This window comes from Mustela nivalis (genome assembly GCF_964662115.1).
Source record: "Mustela nivalis genome assembly, contig: HAP1_SCAFFOLD_330, whole genome shotgun sequence".
In the NCBI taxonomy this organism is placed as follows: Eukaryota; Metazoa; Chordata; class Mammalia; order Carnivora; family Mustelidae; genus Mustela; species Mustela nivalis.
Genome location: NW_028136316.1, coordinates 266,468 through 286,871, shown reverse-complemented (window position 1 = coordinate 286,871; position 20,404 = coordinate 266,468). Strand labels below are relative to the sequence as shown.

Below are 20,404 nucleotides of genomic sequence, written 5' to 3'. Positions count from 1 at the left end.
TTGCCTTGTCTTTGAAATGAGAATTGCCACTACCGGGGCTGAGGTATTACACTCTTAGTGTATTTTATGGACTTAAACAAAAATTTTTGATGCTCATTGGCATGGAGCTATTTTCATTTAAACAGTGAGAATGGTGAATGGTCAGAGCCCAGATTCTTTGCCAATTATTATTATTATTTTTTCTTTTTGAGACAGAGACAGAGAAAGCACAAACTTGTGAGCGAAGAGGGATGGGGGAGAAGGTGAGGCAGAGAGAGAATCCCAGATAGGCTCCACACTCAGCACCGAGCCCGACTTGGGCCTCAATCTCTAAAGCTCGAGATCATGACCTGAGCAGGAATCAAGATTCTGCTGCTTAACCCACTGAGTCGCCCAGGAGCCCCAGCAGGTTCTTTATGTACTTCAACTCCTATTGTTCTAGTGACCTCAGAATCCAATATGTTCTCTCTATGGCAGATTAAAATAAAAGCTGAGGCTCTGAGAAGGCCCCACTGAGAGCTGGTATTTGGACTGAGAAATCTGGAATACAGGCAAATCTGGACACTGGGACTGAAGTCCCAGGGAAGTGCACAGCTATAGACAGGGTGGTGATGCCGATGCGGAGGCCTGGTGACAGGGCTCCAGCTAGGGCTGCTCCTGGCCAACCCTGACTCTCCCACTAACTGTCTGACTCGGGCTGAGGCCAGGGCGGCCACCCTTCACTGGTTCTCCGTCTTGTCTTCATGTTTTCTCACTGCGGGACTTAAAGTCAGCCAGACAAGAATCCCCAAAGACCAAGTTAAATTTCCCATATCTCCACGACACTCTTTCACATGGTTCAGAATTTTCAGAAATTCAGGGAAACAATGCTCTTCACAGACTATGAGTGAATGGCCTCATGGGAAAAATGAATTTCTGAGACAAATAACGGCGTGGTCCACACTGTGTGAGTGAACACATGCTGCAGTCGGTGTGGACGGCATGGTGTCTTCACACTCACTCTCAAGCTGCTGGCCTGCCAGTAACGGCCTCACCCTCCCTGAGAGAAGCACAACCTCTCCCTGAGCACCTCGGGCCTTCTGGGCATCCACAACCTCCTGTTTCTGAGTGACTCAGGGCTCCCTCCCTTCTTTCTGGATACATCTCTAGTTCTTCGCTTATACAGAACACACGGTCTATGTCCTGTCATCAGTGTGTCCCTCCCTTCTCTCAGACACACACCTTCAATTCCTCACATTAAGGTCTCATCCCTACCGGAGCACAGAGCATCTTCTCCATACCCTATGTGTGTGAAACCTGCTGTGCCCAGCATTCGGAGAAGGGCAGGTCTCTGCCACCACAAGGAGCCTACAACCCTCTCAGTATGACTGGAAGACAAGGTCCATCAATTCTAAATACAGAACAACCAGAAGAAAGTTACCATGTCTTTAGCAGTCTTCACTCCCTCATGCCACGAGAGGCCTGTGGTCAGCACTGCTGGTCCTTGTGAAGGATGCACCAGCATCTATATCTGACCCACACCATGGAAGACAGAAGCTTCTCCACCTGGAAGTGACTGGGCAACATTCCAACAAACCCTCTACATTTGCCTCCAGCATCTGCCACTTTTTCTTTCATTCTCACCTCCCAGACCAGACAAGAGCATTACCTACAAGTTTCTAAACTGCAGAGGACAAGGGCAGACACCTACGCTAAAAACAATGAAGGGACCACAGACCTGTGTCAAGTGTTTATACAACTAAGGAAATGACAGCTTAAACCCTACACACTGCAGATGAAATGAGAGGTGTTTCATCCCTCCCAGAACAACATATGCAGATGCTGGATGTGCACGACGGTAAGAGACAGATGTCTGCCATTGTGCAACGGAGACACTTCCTTCCCAACAATGGCACCTGCCCACTGCTTAGTGTGTGCAAATAGCCAGGCACAAGCACGTGTGTCCTGAAGAACTTCAGAATCATACAGCGTCCCCAGCCTGGTTTCCCCTTGAATGTCAAGCCCTGAACACAAACTCTGCCTTTGCTCCACTGAAACAACCAGAAGGTGATGATCTGGAAATAGACGCCTGTAAGCTCTGCATGAAGACTTGCCACTTTGAACGGGAAACGACACCACACACAGACCCCAGGATATACCCAACACACACAGGTCAGGACACTGTGCTGTCCAGAGAGGAACAGGACTCCAGAAATGGGTACAACTGAAAACACCCCAGCATTTACTTGGTTCTTCTCTGGGACCTTCTCGGGCACGGTGCTGCTACTGTCCCCTTGAGTTCCACAGGCTTCTGATTGGGACCGAAGGCCGAGAAGGGACAGAGGTGGTTTCAGACTGGCGACGACCACACAGGATTCAAGCCAACCCTCTACCCCTGCCTCAGCCTATTCGCCTCTCTCCTTCTGGAGGGTCCACTGTGTTTCTCACAGTACTCCCCTGACCCCTGTGGACGAAGGCGGGAACTGTCCATCACCCTCGCAGATACGACCACTCTGCCTGGGACATATGTTTCCAGAACTAATCTATAATGCTGGACAACTGGGGGTCTCCACATGTGAGACTGATGTGAAGGTTGTGCTTCATCCAGCCCAGAGCCCAGAACATCGTGTCTGTGTAGTGCACCTGGGCAATGCTTCTATGTCTGTCCTCTGTGGAATGTCACTTTTCTGCTCCATAGTAGACGCCTGCTGCCCAGTTCTTTATGGTGAACCAGACAGTCCATGATATGGACGTCAGACAAAGTGGAGGAATGTTACCATGTCCTCACTTGGGCTTATTGCTGCATTGCAAAACCTTGTGGAACCACCTCTCCATCCTCTCCACCGACAGAAGGGGTTCAACTATGAATAAGCTCTATGACCCATGTCAATTCAGATCATCTCAACTTGTGGTGGAGGAACGAGGTGTGGCCGAGGCCCCCATGTCGACCACTGTGGAGGTGGATGAGGAGGAGGGAAGTCTGGTACATTCCACCCCATGTGGTAGGGCATACGGAGGAGCCCTGGGCAATGAGGGAACTCTCTCACACCTCTAGCGACCTGCAGAACAGACAAGAAAATATTTTAGCAAAACAGACAAAAGTTGCAACACCAAGAAAAGAAACCAAAACAAAGAGCTCTCAGCATCCGGCTCCTTCTCCAATACCACCTTCCAGGAGAGCTGCATCATGCTAGAAAACTTACATGCCCCTCCCAAGTGGGGCCAGTACAATGAGCGGGGAGAGGGCAATGGCTGTTACAGGAATAGCCTTTCACCACACATCACTGCCCATGTCGGCCCACATTCTCCAGCAAGAAGTAGTGTCTTCAAGATGAAAAAGGATCATTGCAAACTAAAGCAGCACATTCCAGACACGGAGGCATCGAAATCCTGGACAATACTTCCTCTATCCTCCTCAGACACCAGAGAAGATTTTGCTTTGAGCAGAATAGAGAGAATGTGACGAAACTGAAAGCCGTTTCTCCACAAAGTTTCCGAGCCACTTGAGGGGAATCGTTGGCTTATAAGTCCCTGACTCTCCCCACGCTGCCTCGCTCCTGACAAAGGGGTCCTCTACTCTCTACAGTTTCTGTCCATGGCTACAAAGACACTTGAGGAATTAGGGCCTTGTGCCCTGACAGGGGCACTGGAAAAGTGTCGTCCAAGGGACACGATATCAAAAAACTTTATTTACACTGAGCAGCTGTGCTTGTCTTTTTTTTTTTTTAAAGATTTTATTTATTTGACAGACAGAGATCAGAAGCAGGCAAGAGGCAGAGAGAGAGAGAGGAAGGGAAGCAGGCTCTCTGCTGAGCAGAGAGTCTGATGTGGGGCTTGATCCTAGGACATAGGATCATGACCTGAGCCTAAGGCAGAGGCTTTAACACATTGAGCCACACAGGCGTCCCCTGTGTTTGTCTGAAAACACAGTCATTTGGAAATTTCAACCTACTGAGTTCCAGAGTAATTTTGTACAATGGGAAATGAAGATGGCCATATAAGAGAATTCACATAAGGGTATATGCTTCCCAGTGGAAAACTCCACACATGTGATGAGAAAAGAAATCAACTCTCACAGTAACTTAGGACCAAATGACCTGCTCCTGGAAACCCAGCTGAAGGGCTGGGAGGCAGTGATCATGCATGTAATCACTGATGGCCCCCTTAAGAACATGTGACCCAGTGTGAGATTACGACAGTGCACATAAGAGCTTTGACACTTCAAAATACTTGTAGAAAGGGTCTTAAGTGGGCTGGTTCTGCAAGACACATTTTCCAGCAGAAGTAAAATGGAGTTGACTTGTGAAACATGCCCTGAGAACATTGCAGACTGCAAAGGAGACAGTATAAAATGCAGAGAGAGCTTTCCCCAGTTTCCGTTTGTGAGGATTCCCAGACCCATCTATCCCCAGCATGAGCACAACACCAGTGCACCTGAACGTAACCTAAAGGGAGTCGGGCTGGCCAGAGGACTTCACTGTGGAGGGAGGGGCCCACCTCCCCCAGTTAATTCCCCGGAGTGCACTGTGGGCATGCAGGGGTACACATCCGCACACACATCTTCCCCACCACCATGTTCCAATACTATAGCATCTGTGCCAGAACAGCTATCCGCCCCCTGTGTCTCACCTAGCACCTGGGGTGAAGAGATAACATGGGGAAAACTACTGTCACCACATGTTAATATAGATCTGCACACCTCGACAGAGACAAGAGTGTGACACCAAGGATAATCAACTAAGGAAAAATCTCCATTCATGACAGGCCAGTATCTACAGCTGGGACCACACCTCCCCCATCACAGCAAACAGAGCAGCTCCTTCTATACATTGAGAACAAACACAATGATAGGCCCTGGGAAAACCTGTTGTCCACACGTGGAAGTGCAGGTGCTTATGGGTCAGCCAGAAGCCCACCAGCATCCCCTCTGAACAGCTCTGCTTCCCTCCCTGACAATGGGATCTCCCACAATCCACAAGGGCTATCCATGGCCACAGACACCGCTGACGAGATAGGAGTGTCCGGAGTCCTGCAGAGGACCTGGAAGAGTGCTTTCTGAGAGTAACAGGACCCCTTTGAGTGAGCGAGACCAGCTCTGTGGATCTACGTCCCCGACATTCGGACAGTCCTTAGCTCAGGCACAGAGCAAATGCCTAGTCTTTGGTGCTGAGACCCACTGATGGGCCGATTCGATACCCCCAAATGGGAACCAGTGTGTCTGGAGAGCACAGGCAATGCTCCCAAGATGGGTCGGGAGAGACCCTATGAGTTGGCACAGCCATCAGACCCCATCAGAACCCGCTCATGGAAGCACAAGTAAAACACGTGTGAGGTGTGGACCTTGCAGAGAGTCACTGGGATTCCCTCTTCAGGGCTGCTGCTCCAGGGGGTGCTTTCTATGACACACCTGGCACCTGCCAGAGTTCATCATCATCTCACCCAGGGGCCAACTGGAGGGATTCCAGCTGTCGTCTTCATCCACTCAGATGGGATGCACGGGAGGTCACAGCTCACCTTCTCCACAAACACTCAAGCTGCCCAAAGCATGTGGGGCAAGTGTGACGCGGTCCTGGCTTTTCCCATTTTCCATCTGAGGACCTCTGCAGATACCCTCCCAGGTTAGTCTCCTGACCCAAATACTAAAAATGCTCCAGCTCCCGCAGGAAAGGAAACCGCAAGGAGTCAGCCGGACTAGCTGACTTCACTGTGGGGTGAGATGTCACCCTCCTTCAGTTATGTACACACACACATACACGCACGTCCACACACACACACATACACACACAGATGCATGAGGTGAGCATCCTACCATCACGTGTCTCAAAGCATCTACAGCTTTGGGAGGAAGCACAAAATTGAAGATCTCTAATGGAGCAGGCAGAGGCTCCTGGGTGAACAGCGTGCACTCTGAAAGGGATGATCGCAGGACACACACCAAGGCCACAGGCTAGGACAGGGACCTGTCCACACTGCAATCCATTTCAGAAACGGACACAACTAAAAATGCCCAAGCACTTACCGTATTCATCTCTGGGTCGCTTTGAGGGCTAGTGCTGCTGTTCATCCTGGGAACCACTCTAGATGCTAGATCAGACAAAGGTCAGAGTTTTATATTGGTTTCGTGCCCTCCATGCTTTCCTCTCCCCATCTTGCATTCTTTCCCACACTTGGGTCCCTTATCAGAGGGTTTCACCCGTGACTCAAGTGAGTCCTATGCAACGAGAGACACCAGTCTCCTCTTGCCTGAGACACTCCAGGGCCCTGGTTCCAGTGTTTCTGTAAGTAATCCATCACGTGTAAACAGGTCGGGGCACAACTGGCTATAAACACTAAAATTGGGGTGCTCAACACACATCAGAAAAAAATCACTGTATCTTCATAGATTAAACACCTAAGTGAGAATAGCCTTGTGTGGGGACATCCACAAACCCTCAACATGAACAGCCCATGTTCTCTTCTCAGGCCACAGGTGAATGGTTCATTTGTCCATCCTGCATTTGGGACCTAGAATGCGTGACTGGCCAACAAATAAACATTTCAGGGAAGAAACAGATTTTGACATTTGTATAGTCACGAAAAAAGAAATCATAGACAGATTGAGCAATAAAGCTATGGCATTGCACCGATAACATGAGAGGAGTAAAATATATTTCATTGCTCAATATGGTCCTATAGATGACAAATAAAACAAAAATATAGAAACCTCCATTATGAGTAAATAAATGCCCTTTTTCACAAATAGTCTTTTTTTTTTTTTGTCAAGGTTTGACCACTGAGTCAAGGTGGGAAGGGCGATAGTCTCGCACCTTCTCAGGCTCAGCTCTTCCGAAGGGGGTAGCAGGGGGAAGGTGTGGAGCGGCGTGATCTCCACCTGTCACGGGGGCAAGTGTCCTGCTGCCTGGGGGCATATAAGAAAAGCACCCTCCTGTCACCCCTTCAGACAACCTGCAGGCTTGTGATTCTCTACAGGACACACAGCAATCACCCACAGGAACAGGAAGGACACCATGTGGTTTCACAGCAGAAATCAGGCTGCTGCATTAAACATCGTGCTCCCTACCTTGCCACACAGGCTTCTGCGACTCAGGCCTTCCCGGCATCAGTTCCCGCCACACGGATCCCACAGGTAGCATCTCCCTTTGCATCATGCACAGTCTTGAACACAGAAAAAGAATGGACATCTCTAAGAATTACAACACCACGTCCTCTCCTACGCAGTAAACAGCATAGCCGTTATCTCTCCAAACACCCGTAAAAACGCACATCAAACTCTCACACCTGTATTTCAGGTAGGCGTTCTCCCTGCTCTGCTGCATCATCCTTGTTTCCCAATACCGAGCCTTCATCTGCGGCAGAAAAACACACCCACCTTCAGTTGTGCCCGACTGTGCCGCAAACGAAGATGAGGAAAATGAAAATACTTACCCAGTTAGCCAGAGCGTTCCTCTCTTGAACTGCGATCTGAAAAAGCCAACACACCAGAAACCCATGTTCAGGGCTTTAAGAGCCACGACCATCACTTGCCAGGGGCGCCAAGGGGTCAGTGTGTTGGACACAAGTCCCATTACCTTGTGGTTGAAGGTGAGGTTAGACTCCTGCAGCTCTTCCCGCATTTCTTCCACTTCTTGTCTGTGAGGGGGACAATTGTTTTCATCAGACAAAACCCAACACTGGGTGTGATTTTAAATCATCTGCCAATGTGGCCATCCTCCTCTTATCTGTCCCCTCATACAATTGATCCTGACACAGGAAACACTTTCACCTGACTATAATTGGACTGTGGGATCAAAGCTGTTCTTACAGCCTTTCCTTCATCATTTTTCTTTGCCTGCGGGATCAAAACCGACAAAACTTCCTTACCCGTTTTCAATCTTTCCCTCAGTTATCACATGACAAATGTCTTTTGTCATGAAGCTCTATTCTCCTTTAACTTCTATCCTCACTATGGTTCCCAGGTTTGCAAAGACCAGCACCATCAGATGCCACTACTGGGCTTATGGGAAAGACTCATCCTAGGACAAACTGTTTTCCTCCAAACACCACCTCAAGGGCGCTGGTATGGAGCGAGTTTCCACAGTCAGGCCAACACTGGGGATCCGGATATGTTTAGTAATGGAATTGTTTTGTGCCTTATCTTTCTGTGTCAGTTAATTCGCTCTGGATACATCCTCTGAATTTTAGTGTATATTACTTAATTGAGTCCTCAAAATGTACAAAGATTAACAATCCAAAGGGAGGGAGGAGTCAAGATGGTCGAGAAACAGCAGGCTGAGTTGACATCAGGTAGCAGGAGACGAGCAAAATAGCTTATCAAAACATTCCAAACACCTACAAATCCAACAGGAGATCGAAGAGAAAAAGAGCATCAATTTGAGAAACAGAAAATCGACTACTTTCTGAAAGGTAGGACCCACGGAGAAGTGAATCCAAAGCGACGGGAAGAGAGACCCTGGGGGGAGGGTCTGGCTTCTGACAAGCAACAGAGCACAAAACCAGGACTTTTAAAAGTGATGCGCACTGAGGGACGTTGCTCCAGAGGCTAAACCGGGCTGAAGCCCATGCAGGGACAGCGTGCCCCCAGGTCCTGCAGGGTCACAGAAGGCCCAGGGGTGTCTGAGTGTCATAGAACACGCAGGTATTAGAGCAGGGAAGCCGGGAACGGAAAGAGAGCCAAGGAGTGACCTCTCAACTCAGCGTTACCTTGAACCGTAATCCATGGCACAGGATCTGGGGAAATCCCCCCAAAAGAGCTCAGCGATCTAAGGGTTTCGGAGACTCCAGGTGGAGCTGTGTGCCAGAGACAGAGACACTTGGTCACAGCCTGGGTGAGGTCTGAGCGCAGCCAGAGGCCAGGGAGAGGGAAATGATGAGTGCTTTTCTCCGAGGGCGCACTGAGGAATGGGTCCCTGAGCTCTCAGCTCCTCCAGGACAGAGATTGGGAGGCCGCCACTTTCATTACTGATCTCTGGAACTCTACAGAAAGTGTTCAGGAAACAAAATCTCCTGAAAGCAACCCCAGAGGATTACTTAGCCTGGCCTCTGGAAAGGGTGGTGCAATTCCGCCTGGGGCAAAGACCTGAGGATCACTACAACAGGCCCCTCCCTGAGAAGACCAACAAGAAATCCAGTCAAGACCAAGTTCACTTACCAAGGAGAACAGCGGAATACCAGAGGAGGCGTAAGCAAACCATGGATTCACGGCTTACTCCTCATGATACTTTAGTCTTGCAAAGTTAATTTTTTAACTTTACTTTTTTTATCTTCAGCTAATTCTTTTTAACTTTTACCATTTCTTCTTTTAACGTTTTTTAAACTAGTTTATCTTAACAATACTTTTCATTAAAAAAATCTTTTTTGAACCTTCATTATTATTGTTGTATGTTATCCTTCATTGTATCTAACTTCAGTTTCTGTATACACGTAGGGCTTTTTCTTCTAAAAAATTTGGGGTACAACTTCTTCTAATAGATGAAACTACACCCTAAATCTCCCACCGGGCTTGTTCTACTCTCCAGCCTGAGCAATTCTTCTCCACTTTCTTTTTCTTTATTCTCCCAACCAACTTACATATCAACTCTTTCTATAGAAATTTAAAAAAAAATTCTTTTCATCTTAATAGTAATATTCTGTCCTTTCATTGTGTTTACTCTTATATATGCTTTCCATTCTTTAAAATTTTGGGAGGTAATTTCTTGTAAGAGACAAAAATACACCCAAAATTAAGTGAATGACGCTGTTCTAGTCACCAGTCTAATATGTATATATATTTTTCTTTTTTATATTATTTCATTATTTGTATTCTTTTAAAATTTTTTTCCCTGAACTTCCTTTTACCCCCTTTTGCTCCCACCATGATTTGGGGTCTCTTCTGTTTTGGCTCAAGCACACTTTCCTGAGGTCTTTGCCACCCTTTTAGTATTTTATTTGCTCCTTCAAATATTCTTATCTGGACAAAGTGACAAGGTGGAAAAACTCACCACAAAAAAAAGAACAAGAGGCAGTACTGAAGGCTAGGGACCTAATCAATATGGACATTGGTAATATGTCAGATCTAGAGTTCAAAATGACGGTTCCCAAGTTTCTAGCCACGCGCTAAAAAGGCATGGAAGATATTAAAGAAACCCTATCTGGAGATATAAAAGCCCTTTCTGGATAAATAAAAGAACCACAGTTTAACCATGTTGAAATCAAAAAAGCTATTAAAGAGGTGCAATCAAAGATGGAGGCTCTTACTGCTAGGATAAATGAGGCAGAAAAAAGAATTAGTGATATAGAAGACCAAATAACACAGAGTAAAGAAGCTGAGCAAAAGAGAGACAAACAACTACAGGACCACTTGGGGAGTATTCCTGAGATAAGTGATACCATAAGACAAAACAACATTAGAATAACTGGGATTCCAGAAGGAGAAGAAGAGAGAGCAGAGCAGAAGGTCTATTGGAGAGAATTATTGGAGAGAATTTCCCTAATATGGCAAAGGGAGCAAGCATCAAAATCCAGGAGGTGTAGAGAACCCCCCTAGAAATCAATAAGAATAGGTCCACAACCCGTCATCTAATAGTAAAATTTACAAGTCTTAGGAAAAAAGAGAAAATCCTGACAGCACCCCGGGACAAGAAGTCTGTAACATACAATGGTAAAAACATTAGATTGGCAGCAAACTTATCCAAAGTGACCTGGCAGACCAGCAAGGACCGGCAAGATATATGCAGAGCAATAAACGAGAACAATATGCAGCCAAGAATACTATATCCAGCTAGACTATCATTGAAAATAGAAGGAGAGGTAAAAACATTCCAGGACAAACAAAAACTGAAAGAATTTGCAAACACCAAACCAGCTCTACAAAAAATATTGAAAGTAGTCCTCTAAGCAAAGAGAGAGCCTAAACGTTGTAGATCAGAAAGGAACAGAGACAACATACAGTAACAGTCATCTTAGAGGTAATACAAGGGCACTAAATTTATATCTCTCAATAGTTCCCCTGAATGTAAATGGGTTAAATGCCCCAATCAAAAGACACAGGGTATCAGAATGGATAAAAAAACAATAGCCAACCATATGCTGCCTACAAGAAACTCATTTTAGACCCTAAGACACATCCAGATTTAAAGTGAGGGTGTGGAAAACAATTTACCATGCTAATGAAAATCAGAAGAAAACTGGAGTGGCAATCCTTCTATCAGATCAATTAGATTTTATGCCAAAGACTATAATAAAAGAGATGAGGAAGGACACTATATTATACTCAAAGGGTCTCTCCAACAAGAAGATCTAACAATTTTAAATATCTACGCCCCTGACATGGGAGCAGCCAACTATATAAACCAATTAATAACAAAATCAAAGAAACACATCAACAATAATACAAGAAGAGTAGGGGACTTTAACACTCTCCTCACTGAAATGGACAGATCATGCAAGCGAAAGATGAACAAGGAAATAAAGGCCTTAAATGACACACTGGACCATCACAGATGTATTCAGAACATTCCATCCCAAAGCAACAATACGTATTCTTCTCTAATGCACATGGAACATTCTCCAAAATAGATCACATTCTGGGTCACAAATCAGGTCTCAACCGGTATCAAAAGATTGGGATCATCCCCTGCATATTTTCAGACCACAAAGCTCTAAAGCTGGAACTCAATCACAAGAGGAAAGTTGGAAGGAACTCAAATGACAGAGAAAGGAAGCTAAAGAGCATCCTATTAAAGAATGGATGGGTCAACCAGGAAAATAAAGAAGAATTGAAAAAAAATATATTCATGGAAACAAATGACAATGAAAACACAATGGTTCAAAATCTGTGGGACACAGCAAAGGCAGTGCTGAGAGGAAAATATATAGCGATACAAGCCTTTCTCAAGAAATAAGAAAGGTCTCAAATACACAACCTAACCCTACACCTAAAGGAGCTGGAGAAAGAACACCAAAGAAAACCTAAACTCAGCAGGAGAAGAGAAATCATAAAGATCAGAGCAGAAATCAATGAAATAGAAACAAACAGGGGCGCCTGGGTGGCTCAGTGCGTTGGGCTTCTGCCTTCGACTCAGGTCATGATCCCAGGGTCCCGGGATCGAGCCCCGCATCGGGCTCTCTGCTCAGCGGGAAGACTGCTTCCTCCTCCCTCTCTCTGCCTGCCTCTCTGCCTACTGCCTACTTGTGATCTCTCTCTCTGTCAAATAAATACTTAAAATCTTTCAAAACAAACAAACAAACAAACAAATAAACAAAACAATAGAACAAATCAATGAAACTAGGAGCTGGTTCTTGAAAGAATTAATAAGATTGATAAACCCCTGGCCACACCTATCAAATGAAAAGAAAAAGGACCCAAATTAATAAAATCACAAATGAAAGAGGAGAGATCAAACCAACACCAAAGAAATACAAACAATTATAAGAACATATTATGAGCAACTCTTCGCCAACAAATTTGACAATCTGGAAGAAGTGGGTGTACTAGTAGAGACAATATTATCTACCACAAGTGAGCCAGGAAGAAATAGAAAAACTTAACAGACCCATAACCAGTAGGGAGACTGAAATAGTCATCAAAAATATCCAAACAAATAAAAGCCCAGGGCCAGATTGCTTCCCAGGGGAATTCTATCAAACATTTAAAGAAGAATTAATTCCTATTGTCCCGAAACTGTTCCAAAAAACTGAAATGGTAGGAAAACTTCCAAACTCGTTTTATGAGGCCTGCATCACCTTGATCCCCAAACCAGACAAGGATCCCATCCAAAAAGAGAATTACAGATCAAGATCCTTGATGAACACAGACACAAGAATTCTCACCAAAATACTAGCCAATAGGATCCAAGAGTACATTAAAACGATTATTCTCCACCACCAAGTGGGATTTATTCCAGGGCTGCAAGGTTGGTTCAACATCTGCAAATCAATTAATGTGATACAATACATTAAGAAAAGAACAAGAACCACATGATACTCTGAATAGATGCTGAAAAAGCATTTGACAAAGTACAGCATTCCTTCCTGATCAGAAAACTTCAAAGTGTAGGGATAGAGGGCACATATCTCAATATTATCAAAGCCATCTATGGAAAACCCACTGCAAATATCATTCTCAATGGAGAAAAACTGAGAGCTTTTCTGCTAAGGTCAGGAACACGGCAGGGATGTCCATTATCACCACTGCTATTCAACATAGTACTAGAAGTCCACGCCTCAGCAATCAGACAACAAAAAGATATCAAAACATCCAAATCGGCAAAAAAAAAAAAAAAAAGTCAAACCCTCACTCTTTGCAGATGATATGATACTATATGTGGAAACCCCAAAAGACTTCACTCCAAATCTGCTAGAACTTGTACAGGAATTCAGTAAAGTGTCAGGATATAAAACTGATGCACAGAAATCAGTTGCATTGCTTTACACAACAGCAAGATAAAAGGACCAAAATTAAGGAGTAAACCCCATTTACAACTGCACCAAAAACCACAAGATAATTAGGAATACAACTAAGCAAAGAGGCAAAGAATCTATACTAAGAAAACTCTAAAGTACTTATGAAAGAAATTGAGGAAGACACAAAGAAATGGAAAAAGGTTCCATGCACCTGGATTGGAAAAACAAATATTATGAAAATGTCTTTGCTACCTAAAGAAATTCACACATTTAATGCAATCCCTATCAAAATCCCATCCATTTTTTTTCAAAGAAATGGAACAAATAATCCTAAAATTTATATGGAACCAGAAAAAACCTCGAATAGCCAAAGCAATATTGAAAAAGAAAGCCAAAGTTGGTGGCATCACAATTCTGGAATTCAAGCTCTGCTACAAAGCTGTCATCATCAAGACAGAATGGTACTGGAACAAAAACTGACACATAGATCAATGGACCAGAAGAGAGAACCCAAAAATACACCCTCAACTCTATGGTCAATTAATCTTCAACAAAGCAGGAAAGAACGTCCAATGTCCAAATGACAGTCTCTTCAACAAATGGTGTTGGGAAAATTGGACAGCCACATGCATTAAAATGAAACCGGACCATTTCCTTACACTACACAGGAAAATAGACTCAAAATGGACGAAGGACGTCAATGTGAGAAAAGAATCCATCAAAATCCTTGGGGAGAATACAGGCAACAACATCTTCAACCTCAACCACAGCAACTTCTTCCTAGAATCATCATCAAAAGGGAGGAAATCAAAGGCAAAAACAAACTATTGGAACTTCATCAAGACCAAAAGCTTCTGCACAGCAAAGGAAACAGTTAACAAAACCAAAAGACAACTGACAGAATGGGAGAAGATATTTGCAAACAACATATCAGATAAAGGGGTAGGATCCAAAATCTATAAAGAGCTTCGGAAACTCAACACCCAAAGAACAAATAAGCCAATCAAGAAATGGCAGAGGACATGAACAGACATTTCTGCAAAGACATCCAGATGGCCAACAGACACATGAAAAATTGCTTCACATCACTCGGCATCAGGGAAATTCAAATCAAAACCACAATGAGATACCACCTCACACTAGTCAGAATGGCTAAGATTAACAAGTCAGGAAATGACAGATGCTGGCGAGGATGCATAGAAAAAGGAACACTCTTACACTTTTGGTGGGAATGTAAGCTGGTGCAACCAACTCTGGAAAACAGCATGGTGGTTTATCAAAAAGCTGAAAATAGAGCTACCCTATGACCCAGCAATTGCACTACTGGCTATTTACCCTAATGATACAAACGTAGTGATCTGAAGGGCCACGTGTACCTGAATGTTTATAGCAGCAATGTCCACAATAGCCAAACTACGGAAAGGACCTAGATGTCCATCAACAAATGAGTGGATAAAGAAGATGTGGTATATATATATACAGTGGAATACTATGAAGCCATCAAAAGAAATATCTTGCCATTTGCGACGACGTGCATGGAACTAGAGGGAATTATCCTTATCGAAAGAAGTCGACCGGATAAAGACAACTATCATAGGGTCTCCCTGATATGAGGAAGTGGAGATGCAACGTGGGGGGTTGTGGGGTAGGAAAAGAATAAATGAAACAAGATGTCACAAAATAAACTGAGGGATGCTGGGTGGAAGGTTGTAGGGAGAGGATGGTGGGGTTATGGACACTGGGGAGGGTATGAGCTATGGTGAGTGCTGTGAAGTGTGTAAGCCTGGTGAATAACAGACCTGTACCCCTGGGGCTAAGAATACATCATAGGTTTATAAGAAAATTAAAAATTAAAAAAAAAAATCCAAAGGGAACTTTTCAGGAGCCAATAGTATGTAGTGTCTGAACTTACCTGTACTTCTCCATTTCTTCTTCAGTTACTTTCAGATATTTATCAGCAGCTAACAGCTCATTCTTAGTTGCATTCAATTCATACAGTTTCTCTTCTAGCTTCCTAAGATGGGAGAGGTATATACATTGTCCAGTAGCCACGGTCCTGAATTTTTGCCATTTATTCTTCTAGCACACCTGATGGCCTATGTTGGAATGTCCCCGCTAAAAGCACAGACTGACAACACAACAGGGAAATGAATGAAGGCCCCATTTAGGGTTGAAGAAACATCGAACTTTTGCTGCTGGCCAAGCTCCCTGCAATCGGGGCTGTCTTTTTACTTGTCTACTTTAATTCATTCACCATGTCACCAAATAATATTGCACTCTGTGCCCTCTTGGAATGCATCTTTGGTTTGAGATGGTGAAGACTCATTTCAATTCAAAGTGAAAAGCCAAGCCTGACGAGCTACACTCATTAGGATGAATAGGGGCCCATCATTAGTCTCTGTGGGGAGCCCTGATCCTCAGACCAAGGCTGTGCCCCCACATTCAGCCCATAGGAACTTCTAGAATATGGCTTCACTGGTATGGAAACTCACTCCCACACATCTATATGCTTTAGAAGTACAACCCCTGGCCCCTCGTGAAAGATCCTGGTATAGGAAAAGGCCAATCTTAGTGCCGAAAATATGTCCTCAAATAATCCATGTGAACTGTCACATACTCAGGGTGTTATCTCAGTGGAACATAGTTCAGATGTAAGTCTGTCAATTCCAGTTACTCTAACTTTATTTAAAAAAAAAGATTTTATTTATTTATTTGAGAGAGAGAGAGATCTGAAGTATGCAGAGAGGTAGGCAGAGGGTGGGGGGGGAGCAGGCTGTCCACTGAGCAGAGAACCCAATGCTGGGCTCCATCCCAGGGGGACCACGAACTCAGCCGAAAGCAGAGGCTCTAACCTACTGAACCACCCAGGCGCCCCAAGTCAACCTTCTTGACCAAAACCAGCTTCATGGATGGTGAAGGCAGCAAACGGTGATGCTTAGAAAGTTTGGTCTGCTGGGCTGCCCTCAACTCTTTTGTTCATGGTGTTCATTCACTAGGTTTCAACAGGACACTTGTCAAGAATCTCATGCAGAAAGACTTAGGGACAGACAAAAGCTCTAGAAAGAGAAGGACAGGAGCATCTGCTTCTGGTCTCTCAACCATCCTTCAGCAAATGTCTTCTGGAGCGGCAGTCAGTGTGTGGCTCAGGGATATGGTGTTGAAGAGAGAAAGGTGGTCAGGACATTGGGCCTGCCCCAAGAAGGTCCTGAAGTACGTAAATTAAAAGTAAGACTCCTTTCTTTGCCTGAATTGTGTTCTAACAGCAGAAATAAAAGTAATGAAATATTATTATTATTAAAATTAATATTATTTCAAAGATTGATTTGAGAGAAGGAAAGAGTGAGGGGAGTGGGTCTTTACCAATGAACAGAACCCAAGTGCCTGTGAGAGAGAGTGGCCCCCACCCCCGATGTGGGAAGGAATAACACAAAGCTGAGTCTCCAGGATAGACAGGGAACAGTTTTGCTTTTCCACATGAATGAGGGACTCCAACGTCCTTATATCTCCTGAGAAATAAAAGGACACACTGGACAAGAGAGCAAACTTGTGAGTGAATGCACCCAATTTCTTTTTTTTTTAATTTTTTATTTTTTATAAACATATATTTTTATCCCCAGGGGTACAGGTCTGTGAATCACCAGGTTTACACACTTCACAGCACTCACCAAATCACATACCCTCCCCAATGTCCATAATCCCACCCCCTTCTCCCAAACCCCCTCCCCCCAGCAACCCTCAGTTTGTTTTGTGAGATTAAGAGTCACTTATGGTTTCTCTCCCTCCCAATCCCATCTTGTTTCATTTATTCTTCTGCTACTCACTTAAGCCTCCATGTTGCATCACCACTTCCTCATATCAGGGAGATCATATGATAGTTGTCTTTCTCTGCTTGACTTATTTCGCTAAGCATGATACACTCTAGCTCCATCCATGTTGTTGCAAATGGCAAGATTTCATTTCTTTTGATGGCTGCATAGTATTCCATTGTGTATATATACCACATCTTCTTGATCCATTCATCTGTTGATGGACATCTAGGTTCTTTCCATAGTTTGGCTATTGTGGACATTGCTGCTATAAACATTCAGGTGCACGTGCCCCTTTGGATCACTACGTTCGTATCTTTAGGGTAAATACCCAGTAGTGCAATTGCTGGGTCATAGGGCAGTTCTATTTTCAACATTTTGAGGAACCTCCATGCTGTTTTCCAGAGTGGCTGCACCAGCTTGCATTCCCACCAACAGTGTAGGAGGGTTCCCCTTTCTCCGCATCCTCGCCAGCATCTGTCATTTCCTGACTTGTTGATTTTAGCCATTCTGACTGGTGTGAGGTGATATCTCATTGTGGTTTTGATTTGTATTTCCCTGATGCCGAGTGATATGGAGCACTTTTTCATGTGTCTGTTCGCCATCTGGATGTCTTCTTTGCAGAAATGTCTGTTCATGTCCTCTGCCCATTTTTTGATTGGATTATTTGTTTTCTGGGTGTTGAGTTTGCTAAGTTCTTTATAGATTCCGGACACTAGTCCTTTTTCTAAAGAGCACATGAAGAAACATGATAATCAGATGGAGAAGAAGGAAGCCTAGGAGAAAGCCAGCCTGGCAGTGGGAGCCAGTTTCCGGAGGACACATCAGTGAATTCTAGAACAGGCGAGTGAATACAAAGTAAATGAACAAGCAACCTTTTGGGGACAGGTTGGAATGCAACAAGTGAAGCTCTCATCCGCCAGCAAAGGTGAGACTTAGTGAAACTGCAGGCTTTGGTTGTGATCCAAGAGACATACACCTAGAAAATCGTGTGGAGGGGCACCAGGATGGCTCAGTAATTATCTGCTTAAAAGTATTTGGTACAGGTCATGATCCCAGGGTCCTGCAATAGAGCCCCACACTGGACTCCCTGTTCGGCGGGAAGCCTGCTTCTCCCTCTCACACTCCCCCTGCTTGAGTTCTCTCGCGGAGTCTCTTTCTGTCAAATAGATAAATAAAATCTCTTAGAAAGAAAGGAAGAAAGAAAGAAAGAAAGAAAGAAAGAAAGAAAGAGATAGAAAAAAAAAAAGAAAATCAGGTGGACAGAAAATACCCTGGCCTTCTAAGGTATTGGGCTGCAGCGAATGATCTCAGTTGTACACCAGATAAAGGGACCCAGTATTGCTGGAGCCCCAGCACACTTTCCACAAAGAAACTTTCCCTGCTTCTGCAGGAAGAGAATTCCATTTTTCTCTCCATGTTCTGGACCCAAGTCTCATACTGAACAAGAAATGGACCTAATGCAGGAGTGGTCAGAGCATGTGATGAGAGTTAAAATGAAAGGGAAATGTAGACTGATCCAGAGGGGATCCACGTATCAAAGTGATTAATGCTGGGACCTTCCCGCTTCTTCCAATGAATCACACAATAACATGTGGCAAGTTATTAGAACAGAAAGGAAAATTCATGTTACACAAATCAAGACAGGAATGGCAGCCCAATTCTACAGAATGCATTTGGCAAAAGTACACAAAGATCCAATTCCAGAAGATCCAAATAGTTGCCGCCACGAAAATTCATACAACAATATCTATGACAACACAGCAATAGCTTACTCTTCTGCAGTCAGTTTTCGGTTTTCAGAGAACTCCACCACCATATCCAATTTTTTCTTTAGCAGGTTCAATTCTGCTTCTTTATAACTCAGGGCATTACACTGGTCTTCCAGGAATGTTTTCCTTTCTGTAAAGGATGAATTTAATTTTCTATGTTTGTGCCATGACCTGAGAACTTGGTTTCAATGGGGAAAGGAGAAGGGCAAGGCTGTGAAGGCAGAAAGGCATTCTCTCCCTGCCCGATGCAAACTCATTGCCACCATATGGAGATTTCATCCCCCAAAACAAGGTACCTTTCAGTTCTTGGTTTTTTGATGTCAAGGCTCTCAACTCTTGATCCACCAGTGCATCTTGGGCCTTTAAGACAGATTTGAGAAAAGACATATGAGGGCACCTAACAGGACAGGATCATGGAGGGCAACAAAGAAAGCCCTTGAGGCATAAATGGAATAAAGGGCAAGAAAAGAACCTAGTTCATGTCAAAAAACGCACAAATGGCTTTCTTAGAGGAACTGATATAAAATAATATTCTACTATACATATTGGGCTTGCTATCATCCTTCACTGCTCACATATTTTGTGGGATTTTCTATGTAACTTGGAGGGCAGCGCTGAATGATGTGATGATTACCCAGCTGTGAAATAAACCATACTTCCTAGGCCTTGAAATTGCAAATCTCATCGGGGTGGTCCTAAGTGAAATCACAGTTCACGGTTCAGTAGAGGTTTCTGTTCCCAGATGCCCACGCTCTACTGCACAAACAGCACAGGAATACACTGCACTCACCTCACCCAAATAAACCAAAAGCCTCCCAAGCCACATTATAGTACAACTAACACCTAACTTTTACCACATCCACATTCTTAATATTCTTTTCTCTCTGAGTTTGTAAGAGAGCCTGCTTACAATGAAGGGAATCCTTCAAATTTTCATTAATCTCTTCCACCTTTTTGATGTTCTCCTTCAAGAAAACATATTGAATGAGTAACAGTGACTCATTCCTTGGGGCACCTGGGTTGCACCTGGGTGGCCCAGTCTGTGGAGTGTCTGACTCCTGCTTTCGTTTGCCTCAAGTCCTGATCTCAGGGTCATGGGATTGATCCCCGCATCAGGCAAAACACTCGGCACGGTGTCTGCTTGGCATTCTCTCTCTGTCTCCTTCAGACCCCCTCGCCTCACTCTTTCCTTCTCTCAAATCAATCTTTGAAATAATAATAATTTTAATAATAATAATAATATTTTATTACTTTTATTTCTGCTGTTAGAACACAATTCAGGCAAAGAAAGGAGTCTTACTTTTAATTTACGTACTCCAGCAAGGGAATGCTTATGTTCTCTCCTCGTTTCCGCTTGCTTCTTTGCTTCCCTAACCTACAAAAAATATGAAAAAGAAACAGAAGTCCAAAATAGCATGTTAAAGAAACCTACATCTGTGCCTCTCCTTTTGTGACAAAGAAAGAGGCAGTACTCTACATTTGTGAAGC

At 44.2% G+C, this 20,404-nt stretch overlaps 2 protein-coding genes across 2 annotated transcripts in view; both read right to left on the bottom strand.

The window, feature by feature from the left end:
- The window catches only part of LOC309857078 (uncharacterized protein), a 182,247-nt gene that overhangs the window by 145,712 nt on the left and 16,131 nt on the right, over positions 1 to 20,404 (bottom strand). The window lies entirely within an intron of this gene.
- Positions 4,852 to 20,264, bottom strand: LOC309857076 (transport and Golgi organization protein 1 homolog; the record flags this gene model as incomplete). The annotated part of the gene is made up of 10 exons (XM_082749964.1): positions 20,217 to 20,264; positions 19,213 to 19,276; positions 18,920 to 19,046; positions 15,251 to 15,352; positions 7,527 to 7,587; positions 7,384 to 7,419; positions 7,237 to 7,304; positions 7,019 to 7,113; positions 5,978 to 6,042; positions 4,852 to 5,013 (listed from the first exon to the last, which is right to left on the bottom strand). Exons 3-10 carry the CDS (start codon positions 18,961 to 18,963, stop codon positions 4,852 to 4,854), a joined length of 633 nt encoding a protein of 210 aa, XP_082606090.1. The 5' UTR covers positions 18,964 to 19,046; positions 19,213 to 19,276; positions 20,217 to 20,264.